The 21249-nt window shown below is 46.5% G+C and overlaps 1 protein-coding gene across 7 annotated transcripts in view; it reads right to left on the bottom strand.

Moving 5' to 3' along the window:
* The window catches only part of ANK1 (ankyrin 1), a 451795-nt gene that overhangs the window by 77360 nt on the left and 353186 nt on the right, over positions 1-21249 (bottom strand). For 6 of the 7 annotated variants that reach the window (XR_010180528.1, XM_063931753.1, XM_063931754.1 and 3 more), the window contains 3 exons: positions 17950-18024; positions 6739-6870; positions 4744-4917 (listed from right to left, as the gene is read on the bottom strand). Coding sequence is in view for 6 of the 7 variants with exons in the window: in XM_063931753.1 (XP_063787823.1) it covers positions 4744-4917; positions 6739-6870; positions 17950-18024 (381 nt within the window). In the remaining variant the exon portion in view is untranslated. The remainder of the gene's footprint in view (positions 1-4743; positions 4918-6738; positions 6871-17949; positions 18025-21249) is intronic. The other variant, XM_063931756.1, reaches the window with a different exon arrangement.

Below are 21249 nucleotides of genomic sequence, written 5' to 3'. Positions count from 1 at the left end.
GTTTTTTGTGTCGAAAATGACCCGTTTTTCGACATTTTCGGCAATTCGAACGCAATTGCATATACCCCTTGATACCTTGTCTCAAGGGGAGATTATTTTACTCCTGCAACGTATACAGGACTCTGCAAACTTTATGGTGGAAGCCATAAAAGGAATAGGTTTGCTTAATGCACGCACCACTGCTATGGCAGTGTCAGCACACAGGGGTTTATGGCTACACCAGTGGACTGCTGCCGCAGACTCCAGGAAAGGCGTGGAAGGCCTACCCTTCACACGAGAGGCCTTATTTGGAGTTAAGCTAGACAAATGGATCTCCAAAGCTACTGCAGGTAAGTCCACATATCTTCCTTCTGCAGCTCCCCCAGTTAGGAAGGCTTACTCGGGTCCCAATTTACAGTCCTTTCGGACGGTCAAGTTTAGGGGCAAAACCAGAGGTTCTTCTACAGCCACCAGAAGCGCTAGAGGTAAACCACGCAAACCAGCAACTGCCGGTTCACAGGAACAGGGCTCAAGCTCTGCTTCCTCAAAGCCTTCAGCTTTGACCGAGTGGACCGGTGGACTGAGATGCCTGGAAGACTGGCAGGTGGGAGCCCGACTAAAATTCTTCAGTCACATCTGGACAAGTTCGGGCCAGGATCCCTGGGTCAAAGATCTTATTTCCCACGGCTACAGGCTGGAGTTCAAGGAGCTCCCACCTCACAGATTCTTCAAATCAGGCTTACCAGTTTCACAAGAGGCAAGTATAACTTTATAGGACGCCATTCAAAAACTGATACAGACTCAGTTCATTGTTCCAGTTCCACCTCTTCTGCAAAGCAAGGGGTATTATTCCAACTTGTTTGTAGTACCGAAACCGGACGGTTCGGTAAGACCGATTCTGAACCTCAAGTCGTTGAACCTGTACTTATGAGTGTTCAAATTCAAGATGGAGTCTCTGAGAGCAGCGATCTCAGGTCTGGAGGAGGGGGAATTCCTAGTGTCTCTGGATATCAAGGATGCGTACTTTCACATTCCGATCTGGCCGCCTCATCAGGCTTATCTACGGGTTTGCATTGCAGGACTGTCACTACCAGTTCCAGGCCCTGCTATTTGGTCTCTCCACAGCACCGAGAGTGTTCTCCGAAGTGATGGCAGAGATGATGTTTCTACTCCGCAAACTGGGAGTGTACATAATTCCGTACTTAAGGCAATAAGGATTTGTAATTCCTTGCCAGGGAAGGTGGTAATGGCGGACTCTGTAAATGCATTTAAAAAAGGATTGGATGAATTTCTGATTGAAAAGGATATCCAAGGTTACAAAATGTAAAATATTGACGTTGATAATCCGGGTGTAACATGATTTATAGTTGTTAACTAGTCATAAAACATTCTTCAGCAGTTACATTATAATCAACTCAACTTAATACAGAATACAGGTTGAACACGATGGGCATTTTGCCTCTTTTCAACCTCAATTACTATGTTACTATGCTACTATGGACGATCTTCTGATAAAGGCACCGTCCAAGGAGCGGTTGTTGGACAGCATTGGCCTCTCAACCAGACTACTCCTGGATCATGGGTGGATTCTGAACTTACCAAAATCTCACCTGGAACCGACACAGAGGCTTCCTTTCCTGGGAATGATACTGGACACAGAGTCTCAGAGAGTGATCCTTCCCTTGGAAAAGGCTATGGTAATCCAGTCGATGGGCTGTCCTGAAACCAACCCGATCTCGGTGCATCTGTGCATTCGCCTTCTGGGGAAAATATTGGCCTCTTACGAGGCACTTCAGTACGGTAGGTTTCATACGAGGCCCTACCAGCTAGATCTATTGGATAAATGGTCTGTATCGCAACTTCACATGCACCAGAGGATCCGTCTGTCGCCAAGAGCCAGGATCTCCCTTCTGTGGTGGCTACAGACGTCTCACCTCGTCGAGGGTCGGAGGTTCGGGATTCAGAATTGGATTCTGCTAACCACAGACGCAAGCCTTAGAAGTTCGGGAGCAGTTACCCAGGGGGTGCAGTTTCAGGGAAGATGGTTACGTCAGTAAGTTGTCCTTCCAATAAACATCCTGGAACTCAGGGCTATCTACAACGCCCTTCTGCAGGCCTCATCTCTACTTCGGAATCAGGCCATTCAAGTCTAGTCGGACAATGTAACGGTGGTAACGTACATAAACCGACAGGGCGGAACGAAAAGCAGAGCAGCAATGTCAGAGGTGTCAAGAATTTTCCTCTGGACGGAAAAATGCGCTGTGGCGTTGACGGCTGTCTTCATTCCGGGAGTAGACAACTGGGAAGCAGACTTCCTCAGCAGACACGACCTGCATCTGGGGGAGTGGGGCCTTCACCCGGAGGTGTTCCTGGGGTTGACATGTCGGTGGGGATATCCACAGCTCGACATGATGGCCTCTCGACTCAACAAGAAGCTCAAGCGGTATTGTTCCAGGTCGAGAGACCCACAAGCAGTGGCGGTAGATACTCTAACAACTCCGTGGGTCCACCAGCTGGTGTACGTGTTTCCTCCACTTCCTCTGATCCCAAGAATTCTAAAAAGAATAAAAAGGGAAAAGGTTCAAGCAATCCTCATTGCTCCGGACTGGCCTCAAAGGGCCTGGTACGCGGATCTTCTCGGGATGCTGATCAAAGATCCATGGCATCTACCTCTTCGCGAGGATCTTCTGCAACAGGGCCCGTTCGTCTATCAAGACTTACCGTGGCTACGTTTAACGGCATGGAAGTTGAACGGCTGATTCTAGCCAGGAGAGGGATTCCTGACAAGGTCATCCTGACTATGATCCAAGCCAGAAAGGGGGTAACGTCTAAACATTACCGCCGTATGTGGAAGAAGTATGTCTCTTGGTGTGACAGCAGGCAATATTCTGCGGTGGAATTTCATCTGGGACGTTTCCTGCTTTTTCTGCAGTCGGGAGTGGATGTGGGCCTACGCCTAGGCTCCATTAAAGTCCAGATTTCGGCCTTGTCTATTTACTTTCAGAAATAAATGGTTTCTCTCCCAGAGGTCCAGACGTTCTTGAAGGGCGTTTTGCACACCCAACCTCCCTTTGTGCCTCCCACGGCACCTTGGGATCTCAATTTGGTGCTGCAGTTCCTCCATTCGGACTGGTTTGAACCGTTACAGGAGGATGACATAAAGTACCTTACGTGTAAAACCATCACACTGCTGGCCTTGGCTTCAGCAAACCATGTGTCGGAGCTGGGGGCATTGTCTTACAGGAGCCCCTACTTAATTTTCCATGAGGACTGAGCTGAACTCAGAACTCGTCAGCAATTTCTTCCTAAGGTGGTGTCCGCATTTCACATCAACCAACCTATTGTGGTTTCGGTTTTTACGGACACCTCTGCTACTTCGAAGTCTTTGGATGTTGTGAGGGCTTTGAAGGTGTATGTAAAGAGAACTGGTCGTCATAGGAAATCACTCGCTTTTCGTTCTCTATGATCCCAATGAAACTGGGTGTCCTGCTTCGAAGCAGTCAATTGCACGCTGGATCAAGCTCACTATCCAGCATGCTTATTCCACGGCAGGCTTGCCAGTTCCAAAATCTTTACAGGCCCACTCTACTAGGTTGGTGGGTTCTTATCGGGCGGCTGCCCGGGGTGACTCGTCTTTGCAGCTCTGCCGAGCAGCTACTTGGTCAGGTTCAAACACGTTTGCTAAGTTTTACAAGTTTGATACTTGGGCCTCTGAGGACCTTCAGTTTGGTCAATCAGTTCTGCAGGAACCTCAGCACTCTCCCACCCAGTTTGGGAGCTTTGGTACTTCCCCATGGTACTAAATGGATTCCCAGTATCCTCTAGGACGTAAGAGAAAACAGAATTTTAATTACCTACCGGTAAATCCTTTTCTCGTAGTCCGTAGGGGATACTGGGCGCCCGCCCGGTGCTTCGTTCTTCCTGTACTGTTACTTGGTTAAGTAATGTTGTTTGGTTCAGCTGTTGCTGTTACTATTTTCAAGTTTGGTTAGCATGGCTTTTCTCTTGTTCTGTGTGTGCTGGTTCGTAATCTCACCACTTTCCTTATCTATCCTTCTCTCAAAGTATGTCCGTCTCCTCGGGCACAGTTTCCTAGATTGAGTCTGGTAGGAGGGGCAAAGAGGGAGGTGCCAGCGCACACTATCATATTCTTAAAGTGCCCATGGCTCCTAGTGGACCCGTCCATACCCCATGGTACTAAATGGATTCCCAGTATCCCCTACGGACTACGTGAAAAGAATTTACCGGTAGGGAATTAAAATCCTATTTATGAAATAACCCAGAGCTTTGCAGCATATTTATGGCGGATATTTAAAAGGAAATTTTTTTGCTAACAAGACACGGCTAGTTAAAACATTGCAAATTTCAGGCATAAACACGAACAACCCAACACTTTGGAAATAAACGCCTATGAGTGCTGGAGAAGATGAAACATATAACTACCAGTTCCTGACTGGGCGGCGATGCGCTCAGATTCCTCGCTCCTCCAGCATTCATTTACAGAAGCCTTCCAGTACAAGTCTTGGTTGATCATAAATTCCAAAACCCTTTTGTATTGATAAAATTACTGGGGTCCTGGAGATGCCCCCTAGCTCAGTACTAGGGGGTAAGCATTTTGAAACAGAATTTCACATCAACTTTTACCTATAAATGTCTGTAAGTTCCCTCCCCTTTCTGTCAGAGTTATCCATGCCAGCTACTTGTTCTAATGATCTAATTATCAGTCAAATAAGACCAAATATGATGCGCTATATGTCCACTTACCTGGTGAGGATCCCCATGGGATCGTACCATTCCTCTGAGAGGGGGAAATGGATCCGTCACTGTTTGTGTAACGGCGCTCACCCTTCAGGCATCTACTCTGCCGCCCAGATCCCTCCAACATAGTCACAATCTCATTGCGGTCGATGTTGCGCAGAGCTGTGTATAGATCTTCCACTGCAGGATTTAATTACAGATTGTGTACTTTTAACAACTGACATTACTGTTCTTTTTAGTACACAAATTAATGGATTGTTAGTCATAGGTCAGGGGATGTTAAGCTGTGGGGCCTAACCCAAATATCTATTACCCAAGATACTGTTGCTTAGTTCCGACCAGGCCTGGATTTGTGTATAGGCCACGTAGGGGTTAGAGTAGGATGCCCATAGTTTCCATATTATGTCACAGTTTCTTATGTTTCCCTTAGCTCCCACAGTGTGGGTGCAATTTAAAAAAATGATGATCGTTTTAATATAATAGAGTGAAAATACAGGTTTTTCTTTCCTAAAGATGGAAAATAACGGAGGAAGAGCAAGGAGAAATAATGGGGTATATTCAATTGCAGTCGAAAACTGCCGTCTGTTGAAAAGACGGCATTTATCGACTTTTTAAGGTCGAATCCTGATTCGACCTATTCAGAGCTTTTCGACAAGTCGAGGCATTCGACTTGTCGAAAAGCACGTCGATCGGCGGAATAGCTGCCGATCCATGTGTTGATGTCGATAACGGGGCCAAATCCGACAGGTTTTGGTCCCCTTTTCGACTATCTCAATCCGACATCAAAATGATGTCGGAATGAGATGGACCCGGAGGAGGCGAGGAGGGGGGGGGGGGGTGGAGCCGCAGGGAGACGGGGTGACAGCGGGCGGGCATACAGGAGATCAGCGCTACGATCAACGCTGCAGCAGGATGTCACTCACCCGCCCGACCTCACGGCAGCTTCCACCCAGCTCCAGCACGCTGCTGGAGCCGGGTGGAAGCTACCGTGATGTCGGGCGGGTGAGTGACATCCTGCTGCAGCGCTACTCCGTAGCACTGATCTCCTCTGGATGCCGCCGGCTGTCCCCTCCCGCGGCTCGCCTTCCCTCGCCTCCTCCGGGTCCCATCTAAAATTCGACTTGAAAAAGTAGATTTTAGATGGGATTGAATAGGGGTTGTCGGATCCATTCCGACAAATACATGTCGGCATGGATCCGACTTTAATTGAATATACCCCATAATGTAGATCTGGGCATGGATCTAATAAACAACTATTTATGGATGATAATGTAATATACTGGACTAGATTTTATTAAAAAGGAAACAAATTGGTGTTTCTAGTGTCTGAGAAAAGTAAGTAATATATTAATTCATAACTGCTCCTTTTATCATCGCATATACTGAGATAGCGACCGTATACATATGCGCGATTGCAGACCTGCATGCCTTTCACCTATATCAAACCCAAATAATTAAGGGGCAGAACAAGGATGTATGGAACATGGAATGTTCTCACAAAGGTCAGTAAGTGAGTGATCACACAAATACGCATATACAATTGTTAGGAGGCGTAACCTTTGCACCTGCTATAGGGCTGGTACATACACTCGCTGATGACGACCTGCCCTAAACTTGGCGCGTATCCTGACAATATGGAAGTGTGCAAGCTTCAGGTACACACAGCTCTTTATACCTCCAGAAATATGATCATTTTACATGTATTTTCTGTCAGACTCATTTCCATCACCATTAGTAATGTGTGTGCACATCGACACACGCGCACACACACACGCACCAAACAATTTATTGGGCCAAACCAATATTCAAAAATAGAAACTAATGCTATCAGTGAGCCATGAGGCATTCTCATAAATAGTGGTTTACTCTACAGTATGGTGCCTCCGCCAAGTGCAGGCTACTCTTTAAATAGGTCTTTGTTCACTAATATACAGATGAAGCAGCCAAATACTAAAGTCTCACTGACAGCGGGTGGGCGGCCGCCACCCAGAGTGTACCTACGCTTTGCGTTGGAACCCTGCCGCGATACCCAGAGTTCTAATAAAGCTATGCTCTGCTCCAGCAACGAGTTTGGGTTCTCCACTCGAATCCTGTTGATGTCATCCATCTCAAACTGTAGCTCACGGGCCAACTCTGTAAATAGGACACAGTCATGTTGATTGTACACTTTTGTTAACAAATAAAAATTACCCAAGTGTATGAAAACATTTATTCCGTGACACCTCGTATTTTTTTTATTGCACTAGCAACTGTGGGCAAATAGAACATAACAGGCGAGTGAAGTGCAACAATGACAGTAGCGTAAGCCTCTCTGTCTCCTGCCACAGATGATGATACGCAACAACAAAGTGTAAGGAGCAGTGCATCCAATTTCCTCACATAGTTCAGGGGAGAAGTCTTTGGGCAAGGACAATTTTCTGGTGCAGGACATATTAACTATACAAATGTTGTAAATACTATGACGAATATCAAGGAGATCTTGCATTATAAAGACTGTTTCATACTCTCTAGTGCTTTATATATTGATATTTAATCCAAAAGCAACAGTCGCAGTGTTATGACTGGGGCTGGAATAAATTCAGCAATTGCATGTCATTCCTCCCATATGTCACCATTTTCACAGGACAGGACCAACTCAGTAGGGGTGGAGTTTTGCCTACATACAGGCTTTTCTGTACGTGTCAGTCAGGGTTGTGCAGGGCTTATTTTGTTATGATTTTACTCTGAAACTGGCAGTGAATGTGCCGCAAAATGTTTAATTAATTGCAATTATTCAAGTATGCCTAGATAATGTCAACGAACAGCTCCAGTTGGAAGCTTTTCAAAAGTTTCTACAGTGTGGAAAGCTATTTTTAGGGCTGGAGAGAGCAGCCCAATAATTCTCTAGGAGTAGTGCTTTGTTGTTTATGGTGTCAGCTGTCTCTATGGAATTGGTAGCCGCATTATCATGCAAATTCCGGCACACACACAATGGCTGCCCCACTTCGTGTAGCTGTTTGTTAGGGACAGCAGTCATGGAACAAGCTGTCATGTGAGATCTACCTATATATACCTTCAGATTACATAATCCAGTCACAAAACGTATACAACATGTATCTCTCCCACTATTTCCAAACTACAAGTCCAAGCAGACAACCTAGGACTAGTAGTTCCACAACAGCTTAAGAACCAATGGTTACCTATATTGAAAGCTGTAACAAACTATGCAAACCAGTAATGTCTTCAAAAGAACCTCAAACCATACCGGATTCATCTTACAGCTCCAGGGCAAGGAACAATTTCCAACACACTGTAAGGTTACAACCTACAATAGCATCTAATAAGGATGATGTCTACAGATGTATTCACACTCATCTTTGCCGCGATGCAAAGGGATCGCGGAAAGTGTGCCGCGAATGGACGCATGTGTGAGTTTGCATGCATGAGCCCATAGGAAATGTATTGTGTTATCTCTAGATGTGAATAGTCAAGTCCAGTCGCGGCAAGTCGCTCCCGTGATGTGTGCGCACCTGGTAGATGAACGCAGCTACATCTGTATGTCAGTTAGTGGAAATACCGACATACAATGAAGACCACAAAGTGTCATTATTGCCAATAAATAAGACATGTAATATAAAGCAAGGTAAACCAAATCTACAGTATCTGTCAAATTCAACTCAATGAAACGCAGACAACAAGAACAGGACAAGACTGGCAGCCTTACTGCACATGGATGATCACGGGTGGTGTACTTAGCATGGACATAAGTGTGTCTGGGATACACAGGGGCTGGTTCTGGGTCGTATACGGCTGTATCTTTAGTGCTAACAATGTGGCCGATTTTCATAATGCTGGGATGCCCACTTGCAGTATCTTGCCGTGGAGAATTTCCAGCTCAGTGCATCTTTAGACGCACCATGCATACTTGCACCAGCTCTATAGTTGGTGCTGATTCTTCATTTGTCCATGGCCCCCTGTGTGAGCGGCTGTGCGTCTTTATAGTGCCACCCATCTGCTTAGCCACTCTTCTGTTACCTTGCAGGAATGCGGGCCACCAAATTTAAGAGATCCTGAGTTCCAAATCTGTTCTGCGCCAAACATAAAACATAGGGCAACTGCATGTGGCATCGGCACTGCATCCAACTCAGAATCTGGTCCTTAGGGAGGTGTATCTAGCCAAAAGGATATGCTTTTGTGAGTGTGTTTTGAAACAATTTTATTGTTTTTATTGGACAGTGTGGTGTAAAAAACACACTTATATAAGCATATCATTTTAGTTAGATACACCTCCCTATATATGCTAGTCACACCACTATGTCCATACTAGGCACTTCATCTCATCCACACTAGTTACACAGTCTCATCCACACTAGACACATTACCTTATTCATGTTAGAGACTTTGTCCTTAAAAGCTAGATACAACACCCAGTCCAAGCTGAAGACCACCCAGTCCAAGCTAAAGACACCACCCAGTCCACAGTCCAAGCTAAAGACACCACCCAGGCCAAGCTAAGGAAACCACCCAGTCCAAGCTAAAGACACCACCTAGTCCAAGCTAAAGACACCACCCAGGCCAAGCTAAAGACACCACCCGGGCCAAGCTAAAGACACCACCCGGGCCAAGCTAAAGGCAAACCCAGTCCAAGCTAAAGACACCACAATGCCCATACTAACACTAGATTAGAAACATCATCTCATCCACACTAGACCCTTCACCTCACTCATGCTATATACACTAATCTGTCAAATCTAGATACACCACCCTATCATTGCTAAACACACCACCTTATCCTGAATAACCACATTACCTCATTCCTGCTAGACACATCACTCCGTCAAATTATATGTACAACCCTATCCATGTTAGGACACCCCACTCTTTCAATGATAGACTTGGCATCTTGTCCATGCTAGATACACCATACCATCTAAACTAGATACCCCCCCTCTATCAATGCGATATATGCCACCCTCGACACCGCACTATGGGGGTAATTCAGACCTGATCGTAGCAGCAAATTTGTTAGCAGTTGGGCAAAAACCATGGGAGTCATTCCGAGTTGATCGCTCGCTAGCTAGTTTTAGCAGCTGTGCAAACGCTATGCCGCCGCCCACTGGGGAGTGTATTTTAGCTTAGCAGAAGTGCGAAAGCATGAGTAGCCGAGCTCTGCAAAAACAGTTTGTGCAGTTTCAGAGTAGCTCTGAACCTACTCAGCACTTGCGATCACTTCAGCATATTCGTGTCCGGATTTTACATCATACACCCGTCCAGCGAACGCCCATCCACGCCTGCGTTTTTTCAGACACGCCTGTGTTTTTGCAAATACTCCCTGAAAACGGTCAATTGACACCCAGAAACGACCCCTTCCTTTCAATCTTGCGACCGTCAGTGCGCTTGAAAACTTCGCTAGAACCTGTGCAATACAACAAATGCCTTTGTACCCATACGTCGCGCGTGCGCATTGCGGTGCATACGCATGCGCAGAAATGCCGATTTTTAGCCTGATCGCTGCGCTGCGAACAACGGCAGCTAGCGATCAACTCGGAATGACCCCCCCATGTGCACTGCAGGTGTAGTAGATATAACATGTGCAGAGAGAGTTACATTTGGGTGGGTTATTTTGTTTCTCTGCAGAGTAAATACTGGTTGCTTTATTTTTACACTGCAATTTAGATTTCAGTTTGAACACACTCCACCCAAATCTAACTCTCTCTGCACATGTTATATCTGCCCCCCGTACAGTGCACATGGTTTTGCCCAACTGCTAACAAATTTGCTGTTGCGATCAGGTCTGAATTACCCCCTATGCCCATGCTAGTCACATCACCCTGTCTGCTCTAGATATGCATGTCTATACTAGACACAACACTGTGTCCAAAAAAAGCCTTATCCTACAATTATGCATGTAATTCCACCACTGAGTTCATATTTTTCTAACAATAATCCCAACTATATGATACCTAATCCCTTGTGATACATCAGGTTCTTATTATGCTGCGTTTCCAGGACTTCATTGGACATGGGGCATTGACACTGTGGCTGCTTGGACTTTATTTTAATTATCTTCATTCTAATAAGCTTCTGAAACAATTGTCTTCTTGTGAATGCCATTAATATATACTTTATATTTGCCTGCATGTAGGGGACAGTGGACCTTTGGTTTGTTTCATTGTTATAGGTGGGAATTGTTTTATGCAAAACTGTTAAACTTTCTGACTGCATTATGCAGGGGAGGAAGGGACTGAATTCTGCCAATTACTTTGTGACAAAAATAAGATTTTACTCACCGGTAAATCTATTTCTCGTAGTCCGTAGTGGATGTTGGGAACTCCGTAAGGACCATGGGAATAGCGGCTCCGCAGGAGACTGGGCACAACTAAAGAAAGCTTTAGGACTACCTGGTGTGCACTGGCTCCTCCCTCTATGACCCTCCTCCAGACCTCAGTTAGGATACTGTGCCCGGAAGAGCTGACACAATAAGGAAAGGATTTTGAATCCCGGGTAAGACTCATACCAGCCACACCAATCACACCGTATAACTCGTGATAGTATACCCAGTTAACAGTATGAAATATAACTGAGCCTCTCAACAGATGGCTCAACAATAACCCTTTAGTTAAACAATAACTATATACAAGTATTGCAGACAATCCGCACTTGGGACGGGCGCCCAGCATCCACTACGGACTACGAGAAATAGATTTACCGGTGAGTAAAATCTTGTTTTCTCTGACGTCATAGTCAGGGCCGTTTCTTGGGGCAGGCGAGCAGTGCAACCGCACTGGGCGCCCGCCGCGGCACTGACTGTGGCTCCCTGCTTCCCCCTCCTATTTCTCCCCGAGTAACCTGCTCGGGGGGCGGAGTTTCACGGAATGACGCGGTTGCGTCGTTGTGTCACGATGCAACCCCGTCACTCCGCGAACCCCCCCCCCCCGAGCGGAGTACAGAGGGGGATCCAAGTAAGGAAGATGGAAAGGCCGGCGCGAGGAGTGACTGGTGAGGCAGGCCGAAGAGCGGTAATCGCCTCTGTAAGTATTCTCTCTCTCTCAATGTGTAAAATGGGGACACCTGCCGTAATGTGTGAAATGGGGACTCTTGCCTGCCGTAGTGTGGGGATTTAATGTATCAAGGGCATTGTGGTGTGTGGCATAATATGGTGCAGGGGGCATTACTGTGTGGGGCTTAATATAGTAAAATTTTTCTTTTCCTGTGGTGGTCGTGATCTGTTGGAGCAGGGTCAAAAACTGGATTGTGAGGTAGTCTTTTCAGACGAGGCCACGCCCATTTAAATGAGACCACACCCATTTAGATGAGGCCACGCCCCCTTGTCGGGTGCGCGTGCAAGTTTTTTTTTCCCATCTAGGTGTGTGTGTGTGTGTGTGTGCACATTTTTTTATGTCATGGGGGGGCGCATTTTTAAATCTTGCACTGGGAGCCAAATTGGCTAGAAACAGCCCTGGTCCTAGTGGATGCTGGGTACTCCGTAAGGACCATGGGGATTATACCAAAGCTCCCAAACGGGCGGGAGAGTGCGGATGACTCTGCAGCACCGAATGAGCGAACTCTAGGTCCTCCTCAGCCAGGGTATCAAACTTGTAGAATTTAGTAAATGTGTTTGACCCCGACCAAGTAGCTGCTCGGCAAAGTTGTAAAGCCGAGACCCCTCGGGCAGCCGCCCAAGAAGAGCCCACCTTCCTCGTGGAATGGGCTTTTACAGATGTAGGATGCGGCAGTCCAGCCGCAGAATGTGCAAGTTGAATCGTGCTACAGATCCAGCGAGCAATAGTCTGCTTTGAAGCTGGCGCACCCAACTTGTTGGGCGCATGCAGGATAAATAGCGAGTCAGTCTTTCTGACTCCAGCTGTCCTGGAAACAGATTTTTAGGGCCCGGACTACGTCCAGCAACTTGGAGTCCTCCAAGTCACGAGTAGCCGCAGGCACCACAATAGGCTGGTTCAAATGAAACGCTGAAACCACCTTTGGGAGAAATTGGGGACGAGTCCTCAATTCCGCCCTATCCATATGGAAAATCAGATAAGGGCTTTTACAAGACAAAGCCGCCAATTCTGACACACGCCTGGCCGAAGCCAAGGCCCACAGCATGACCACTTTCCACGTGAGATATTTTAGTTCCACGGTTTTAAGTGGTTCAAACCAATGCGACTTTAGGAAATCCAACATTACGTTGAGATCCCAAGGTGCCACTGGGGGCACAAAAGGGGGCTGAATATGCAGCACTCCCTTAACAAATGTCTGAACTTCAGGTAGTAAAGCCAGTTATTTTTGGAAGAAAATCGATAGAGCCGAAATTTGGATCTTAATGGAACCCAATTTTAGGCCCATAGTCACCCCTGACTGTAGAAAGTGCAGAAATCGACCTAGCTGAATTCCTCCGTTGGGGCCTTCCTGGCCTCACACCACGCAACATATTTCCGCCATATGCGGTGATAATGGTTTGCGGTCACTTCTATCCTAGCTTTAATTAGCGTAGGGATAACTTCCTCCGGAATGCCCTTTTCCTTCAGGATCCGGTGTTCAACCGCCATGCCGTCAAACGCAGCCGCGGTAAGTCTTGGAACAGACAGGGCCCCTGCTGCAGCAGGTCCTGTCTGAGCGGCAGAGGCCATGGGTCCTCTGAGATCATTTCTTGAAGTTCTGGGTACCAAGATCTTCTTGGCCAATCCGGAACCACGAGTATAGTTCTTACTCCTCTCCTTCTTATTATTCTCAGTACCTTGGGTATGAGAGGCAGAGGAAGGAACACATACACCGACTGGTACACCCACGGTGTTACCAGAGCGTCCACAGCTATCGCCTGAGGGTCCCTTGACCTGGCGCAATAACATTTTAGCTTTTTGTTGAGGCGGGACGCCATCATGTCCACCTGTGGCCCTTCCCAATGGTGTACAATCATTTGGAAGACTTCTGGATGAAGTCCCCACTCTCCCGGGTGGAGGTCGTGTCTGCTGAGAAAGTCTGCTTCCCAGTTGTCCACTCCCGGAATGAACACTGCTGACAGTGCTAACACATGATTTTCCGCCCATCGGAGAATCCTTGTGCCATTGCCATCCTGCTTCTTGTGCCGCCCTGTCGGTTTACATGGGCGACCGCCGTGATGTTGTCTGACTAGATCAGCACCGGCTGGTTTTGAAGCAGGGGTCTTGCCTGACTTAGGGCATTGCAAATGGCCCCATAGTTCCAGAATATTTATGTGTAGGGAAGTCTCCTGACTTGACCATTGTCCTTGGAAGTTTCTTCCCTGTGTGACTGCCCCCCAACTTTGAAGGCTGGCATCCGAGGTCACCAGGACCCAGTCCTGTATGCCGAATCTGCGGCCCTCTGGAAGATGAGCACTCTGCAGCCATCACAACAGCGACACCCTGGCCCTTGGAGACAGGGTTATCAGCCAATGCATCTGAAGATGCGATCCGGACCACCTGTCCAACAGATCCCACTGAAAGATCCTTGCATGGAACCCTCCGAAAGGAATTGCTTCGTAAGAAGCCACCATCTTTCCCAGGACTCGCGTGCAATGGTGCACTGACACCTGTTTTGGTTTTAGGAGGTCTCCAACTAGAGATGACAACTCCTTGGCCTTCTCCTCCGGGAGAAACACTTTTTTCTGTTCTGTGTCGAGAACCATACCCAGGAACAGTAGACGCGTTGTAGGAACCAGCTGCGACTTTGGAATGTTCAGGATCCAGCCGTGCTGTTGTAGCACTGCCCCAGCTAGTGCTACTCCGATCAACAACTGTTCCCTGGACCTCGCCTTTATAAGGAGATCGTCCAAGTACGGGATAATTATAACTCCCTTCCTTCGAAGGAGTATCATCATTTCTGCCATTACCTTGGTAAATACCCTCGGTGCCGTGGACAGACCAAACGGCAACGTCTGGAATTGGTAATGACAGTCCTGTACCACAAATCTGAGGTACTCCTGGTGAGGGGGGTAAATGGGGACATGCAGGTAAGCATCCTTGATGTCCAGTGATACCATGTAATCCCCTTCGTCCAGGCTTGCAATAACCGCCCTGAGCGATTCCATTTTGAACTTGAGGATTTCAATTTTAAAATGGGTCTCACCGAACCGTCCGGTTTCGATACCACAAACATTGTGGAATAGTAACCCCGTCCCTGTTGAAGAAGGGGTACCTTGACTATCACCTGCTGCGAATACAGCTTGTGAATTGCCTCCAGCACTGCCTCCCTGTCTGAGGGAGCCGTCGGCAAGGCAGATTTGAGGAAACGGCGAGGGGGAGACGTCTCGAATTCCAGCTTGTACCCCTGAGATACTACCTGTAGAATCCAGGGATCCACCCGTGAGCGAGCCCACTGGTCGCTGAAATTCTCGAGACGGGCCCCCACCGTACCTGGCTCCGCCTGTGGAGCCCCAGCGTCATGCGGTGGATTTAGAGGAAGCGGGGGAGGACTTTTGTTCCTGGGAACTGGCTGTATGCTGCAGCTTTTTCCCTCTACCTCTGCCTCTGGGCAGAATGGACGCGCCTTTAACCCGCTTGCCTTTCTGGGGCCGAAAGGACTGTACCTGATAATACGGTGCTTTCTTTGGCTGTGAGGGAACATGGGGCAAACTGTTGATTTCCCAGCTGTAGCTGTGGAAACGAGGTCCGAGAGACCATCCCCAAACAACTCCTCACCCTTGTAAGGCAAAACTTCCATGTGCCTTTTAGAATCAGCATCACCTGTCCACTGCCGAGTTCCTGGCAGAAATGGACATTGCGTTTATTTTAGATGCCAGTCGGCAATTATCCCTCTGTGCATCTCTCATGTATAAGACTGCGTCTTTAATATGCTCTATGGTTAGCAATATAGTGTCCCTGTCTTAAGGTACAGAGAATCCTACCACGCAGCTGCAGCACTGCACATTCATGCTGAAGCAATAGCTGGTCTCAGTATAATTCCTGAGTGTGTATATACAGACTTCAGGATAGCCTCCTGCATTCTATCTGCAGGCTCCTCTAGGGCGGCCGTGTCCTGAGACGGTAGTGCCACCTTCTTTGACAGACGTGTGAGCGCTTTATCCACCCTAGGGGATGTCTCCCAACGTGACCTATCCTCTGGCGGGAAAGGGTACGCCATTAGTAACCTTTTAGAAATTACCAGTTTCTTATCGGGGGAAACTCACGCTTCTTCACACATTTAGTTCTTCCACCACTGGAAGCTTTTTTCTCCCCAAACATAATACCCTTTTTTGTAGTACCTGGGGTAATATCAGAAATGTGCAACACATTTTTTATTGCCGTAATCATGTAACGGGTGGCTCTATTGGAATGTACAGTAGTCTCATCGTCGTCGACACTGGAGTCAGTATCCGTGTCGACATCTGTGTCTGCCATCTGAGGTAGTGGGCGTTTTAGGGCCCCTGATGGCTTTTGAGACGCCTGGGCAGGCACGGGCTGAGAAGCCGGCTGTCCCACATCTGCTATGTCGTCAAACCTTTTATGTAAGGAGTTGACACTGTCACGTAATTCCTTCCACATGTCCATCCACTCAGGTGTCGACCCCGCAGGGGGTGACATCACATTTATCGGCATCTGCTCAGCCTCCACATAAGCCTCCTCATCAAACATGTCGACACAGCCGTACCGACACACCGCACACACACAGGGAATGCTCTGACTGAGGACAGGACCCCACAAAGTCCTTTGGGGAGACAGAGAGAGAGTATGCCAGCACACACCAGAGCGCTATATAATGCAGGGATTCACACTACCCACAGTGATTTTTCCTTATAGCTGCTATAATACACATATTTGCGCCTAAATTTAGTGCCCCCCCTCTCTTTTTAACCCTTTGAGCCTGAAAACTACAGGGGAGAGCCTGGGGAGCTGTCTTCCAGCTGCACTGTGAAGAGAAAATGGCGCCAGTGTGCTGAGGGAGATAGCCCCGCCCCTTTTTCGGCGGACTTCTCACGCTCTTATAATCATAATGTGGCAGGGGTATTTTACACATATATAGCTTATTAGGCTATATTATGTGTGATTTGCCACTCTTAAGGTACTCTAATTGCTGCCCAGGGCGCCCCCCCCCCCAGCGCCCTGCACCCATCAGTGACCGGAGTATGTGGTGTGCACAGGGAGCAATGGCGCACAGCTGCAGTGCTGTGCGCTACCTTAATGAAGACCGGAGTCTTCTGCCGCCGATTTCCTGGACGTTCTTCTTGCTTCTGGCTCTGCAAGGGGGACGGCGGCGCTGCTCCGGGACCGGACGACCGAGGCTGGGCCTGTGTTCGATCCCTCTGGAGCTAATTGTGTCCAGTAGCCTAAGAAGCCCAAGCTAGCTGCAAGCAGGTAGGTTCGCTTCTCTCCCCTAAGTCCCTCGTAGCAGTGAGTCTGTTGCCAGCAGATCTCACTGAAAATAAAAAACCTAAAATATACTTTCTTTTCTAGGAGCTCAGGAGAGCCCCTAGTGTGCATCCAGCTCGGCCGGGCACAAAATTCTAACTGAGGTCTGGAGGAGGGTCATAGAGGGAGGAGCCAGTGCACACCAGGTAGTCCTAAAGCTTTCTTTAGTTGTGCCCAGTCTCCTGCGGAGCCGCTATTCCCATGGTCCTTACGGAGTTCCCAGCATCCACTAGGACGTCAGAGAAATAGTCTTAGTACCGTGTACACTACATTTGATCTAAAATACAAATCTGAGGGAAAAGAAGCAAAATAAAGGAGAAAGTCGCAAAGTTGAAGAAAAAAATATGTAGCATGGTACTTGCGCCAATAGGCGAAGGGGCAGAAGGCACATCTGTAGCTCCGAAACAACTGGAGAGACACTGGTTGCTTATTTCCCATTATATGACTGAAGTACTGACCTGTCACCCACCTTATAGAGGTGGTGCCCTGTGACTAAAGTCACCAGAGAAACATTTCCTAATAATAAACCAGTTTAAAGGCAGACACCACAGCTACATGCTGCAGGAAGTTACTACTACACCTATATAAAAAGAATACACTGCTTACATTTTACTGATTGCTCTTGAATGTTGAAAATACATTTTAATCAGTAGGCTGACTCTTCAATCATTTATCTAAATAATGGGACATTATAATATCATGTATACATACGCTTTTAGTGAGTGCTCGATTAAAATTGCACTGCATCATTATATTTGATTGTATTATTTTCTAGATATGTAGCAAATTAGAATGATATTTATCACCATGTTATATATAGTTTGTGTGAGGGGCATATCTGTTTGTAAGTGTTGGTATGTAAGCTCACCGGCCCAGCTCAGACCCAGGTGCTCTGATATAACAGCCATCTTCATTTCAATACGGTCTGTGCCACTGAGAGAGCCTGGGGAGACAGGGAACATGGAGGTGACATTGGAAGAGTGAAGAAAAAGCAAAAGAGAATATTAAGAGCGGAAGGGAAAGAGATTTAAAAAAATAATATTTAAGAGAAGAGAGTTGTATAGAAGAATAAGAGACTAAATGCTAATTTGATAGAGAGTAAGAGGGGAGGGCGAGAAGTGAGTAAGAGGGTAGTGTGAGAACAAGCAAGAGGAGAGTGTGAGAACATAGTAAGGGATTTATTTACTAAGCATCAGGTTGTAAAACCCAGGGCTTCCATCTTGTTTATGCCCGAAATTTAAAAGGGCAATGCATTTACTAGTCGTGTTTTGCTACTAAAAGCATTGCCCTTTTCAATTTTGGGCATAAGTCCATTGAGTAACGCCGGGTTTTAGAACCCAACACTTAGTATAAAAAGCAAAAAGGGGAGTGAGAGGAAACTAATATGACTGTAAGGGGAGTATAAAGATAAAAATAGAGTTAACGGGAGTGTGAGAATGATAAGAGTAAAGTGAAAGTGTGATATGAGATGGGAAGTGTGAGATGAAAAACAAGAGCAGATTGTGAGAAAAGAGGGGTGTGTAAGGCGAGAATAAGGGAGTGTGAGAAGCATCCATGAGTGGAGTGTGAGATTTACTAAAAGGGAGGTTGTGAGGTGAGAAAACAGTGAAAAGAGAATAGGGAGTGTGAGAAGAGAATAAGGCGATGTGAGAAGAAGCCATGAGGGAAGTGTGAGATTTTACTAAAAGGGGAGGTGTGAGATGAGCGGACAGTAAGAAGGGAGCGTGACAAGCGAAGACAATATTACGAAGGGAGTATGAGATGAGAAGAAGAGTAAGAGGAGAGTGTGAGATGAGGAGAGAGTAGAGTGGAATTTGAAATGAGAAGAGGAGAGTAACTCGGGAGTGTGAGAAGAAGCCATGAAGGGAGTGTGAGATTTTACTAAAATGGGTGTTAGGAAGCGAGTAGGAAAAGAGTATAAAAAAAAAAAGTGAGAGTGAGTTTTTGAGAAAAAAAGTAAACTGGAAATAGTGAAAACCGAGTAAAGTACGGTGAAAGAAAATATTAAACAGAGTGTGAGTATAAAGGAATATAGGAGTGTGAGAAGAGAGCAAGAATGTACGTGAAATAGAGAAAAATTTGACAAGAAAGTATAAAATTGGATTGAGATCAATTAATGTGAGATTAGAAGAAAATGAGTGAGTTGTATGTGGGAATGTAAGATGAAAGGGAGAAACTAAAAGGAACAGTAAAATAGGAAGAAAACAATAAAAGTTGGTGCGTGCAGAATGGAAGATCAGAGTAGAATGAAACAAAAATGGCAGGCGAGATTAATAAAGGAATGATGTGAGAAAGGATGACCAGAATGGAAGATGAATGTACTTCCTCACACTTCCCATCTTAATAAAATCTCACACTCCTCTCGTGGCTGCTTCTCACACTCGACTCTTACTCTCTTCTCATCTCACACTCCCCTATTACCTCTTCTTCTCATCTCACATTCCCCTCTTACCTATTCTTCTCATCTTACACTCCCCTCTTCTCATATCACTCTTCTCTCTTCTCATCTCACACTCCCCTCTTACCTCTTCTTCTCATCTCACATTCCCCTCTTACCTATTCTTCTCATCTTACACTCCCCTCTTCTCATATCACTCTTCTCTCTTCTCATCTCACACTCTCCTCTTACTGTCTTCTTCTCATCTCACACATCCCTCTTGCTCTCTTCTTATCTCACACGCCCCTCTTACTCTCTTCTTCACATCGCCACTACCTTCTTACTCTTCTTCTCATCTCAAACTTCCCTCTCATGCCCTTTTTTTCATTTCACATTCCATTCTTACTCTATTCTAATCTCACACTCCCCTCTTACCTCTTCTTTTCATCTCACACTCCCCTCTCTTCTTCTCATCTCACTCTTCCCTCTAGCTCCCTTCTTCTCATCTCACACATCCCTCTTACTCTCTTCTTCTTATCTCACACTACCTTCTTACTCTCTTTTTCTCATCTCACAATCCTTTCTTACTCCCTTCTTCTCATCTCACACTCTCTTATTCTCTTGTAATCTCACACATCCCTTACTCTCTTCTTCGCATCTCACACTTCCTTCTTACTCTCTTCTTCACATCTCACACAGCCTTCTTACTCTCTTCTTCACACCTCACACTCTCCTCTTACCTCTTCTCCTCATTTCACAGTTCCCTCTCTCATCTCACACTTCCCTCCCACTTCTTCTCATCTTACACTTTTCTCTTATAGGCCTTACACACTTAAATATTTAACTGAACGATAGGAACGTTCTCATTCAGTAATGAACGAGAACTCATTCATATTGTTCAGTGTGTAGGTACCAATGATGAACGATGCGCTGCCCTGTGCTCGTTCATCATTGGTGCCTGGTCGCTCATACATGCATGCCAATATGGACAATCTCGTCCATATTAGCATGCACTGCTATGGAGCCAGGTGACGGGGGGAGTGAAGAAATGTCACTACCACCCCCCGCCGCCGGGTCTTATCTTACACTCCCTTCTTAATCTCTTCTTCTCATCTCACACTCTCCTCTTACCTCTTCTCATCTGACACTTTCCTTCTTCTCAGCATCTCATCTCAGACTTCCCTTTTACACTCTTCTCATCTCACACTCCCTTCTTACACTCTTCTGCTAATCTCACATATTCTTATCTCCCACTCCCCTCTTAGTCTCTTCTCATCTCACACTCCCCTATAACTCTCTTAAAGGATAATAAGGTGTGTTTTGCAGGTATATGGTACATAAAGACTGGGGCAAGGGAAAAAGGGGAGACAATTAAAGGCGTGAGGAGAAAAGGGTGAGGTATGATTAGACATGAAACATATTGTGCTCAACTCATTCCTAACACAAAGACTGGGTGCCCTACTGTTACACCCCAATATACTGCCAGAGCTCACATCTCTCAGGTTCTCTAGGCTGTGTTATTTTCCAGTGTGTTTATTTTTAATGGTTAATGTTAATGTTGCATGTTGGAATGCAACAAAAGAAAACATTAATGTGGAAGAGCCCTAAGTCTATTGTATCCTTAGTAGTTTTGCTACTCGTGTTTTTCTGCAGCAGGGTACACTGTGTTCCACAGGGAAAACATCGGGTTTAGAGTGGTTCTTGATCCAGAGGCACCAACAGGCTAAAGCTTTAGGCTGTCCCAGGATGCATTGGGGCCTCCTCTGTAACCCCGCATCCAGACACTGTGAG

This window comes from Pseudophryne corroboree, chromosome 6 (assembly GCF_028390025.1).
Source record: "Pseudophryne corroboree isolate aPseCor3 chromosome 6, aPseCor3.hap2, whole genome shotgun sequence".
Taxonomy (NCBI): Eukaryota; Metazoa; Chordata; class Amphibia; order Anura; family Myobatrachidae; genus Pseudophryne; species Pseudophryne corroboree.
This window is presented reverse-complemented; position numbering and strand designations above follow the sequence as displayed.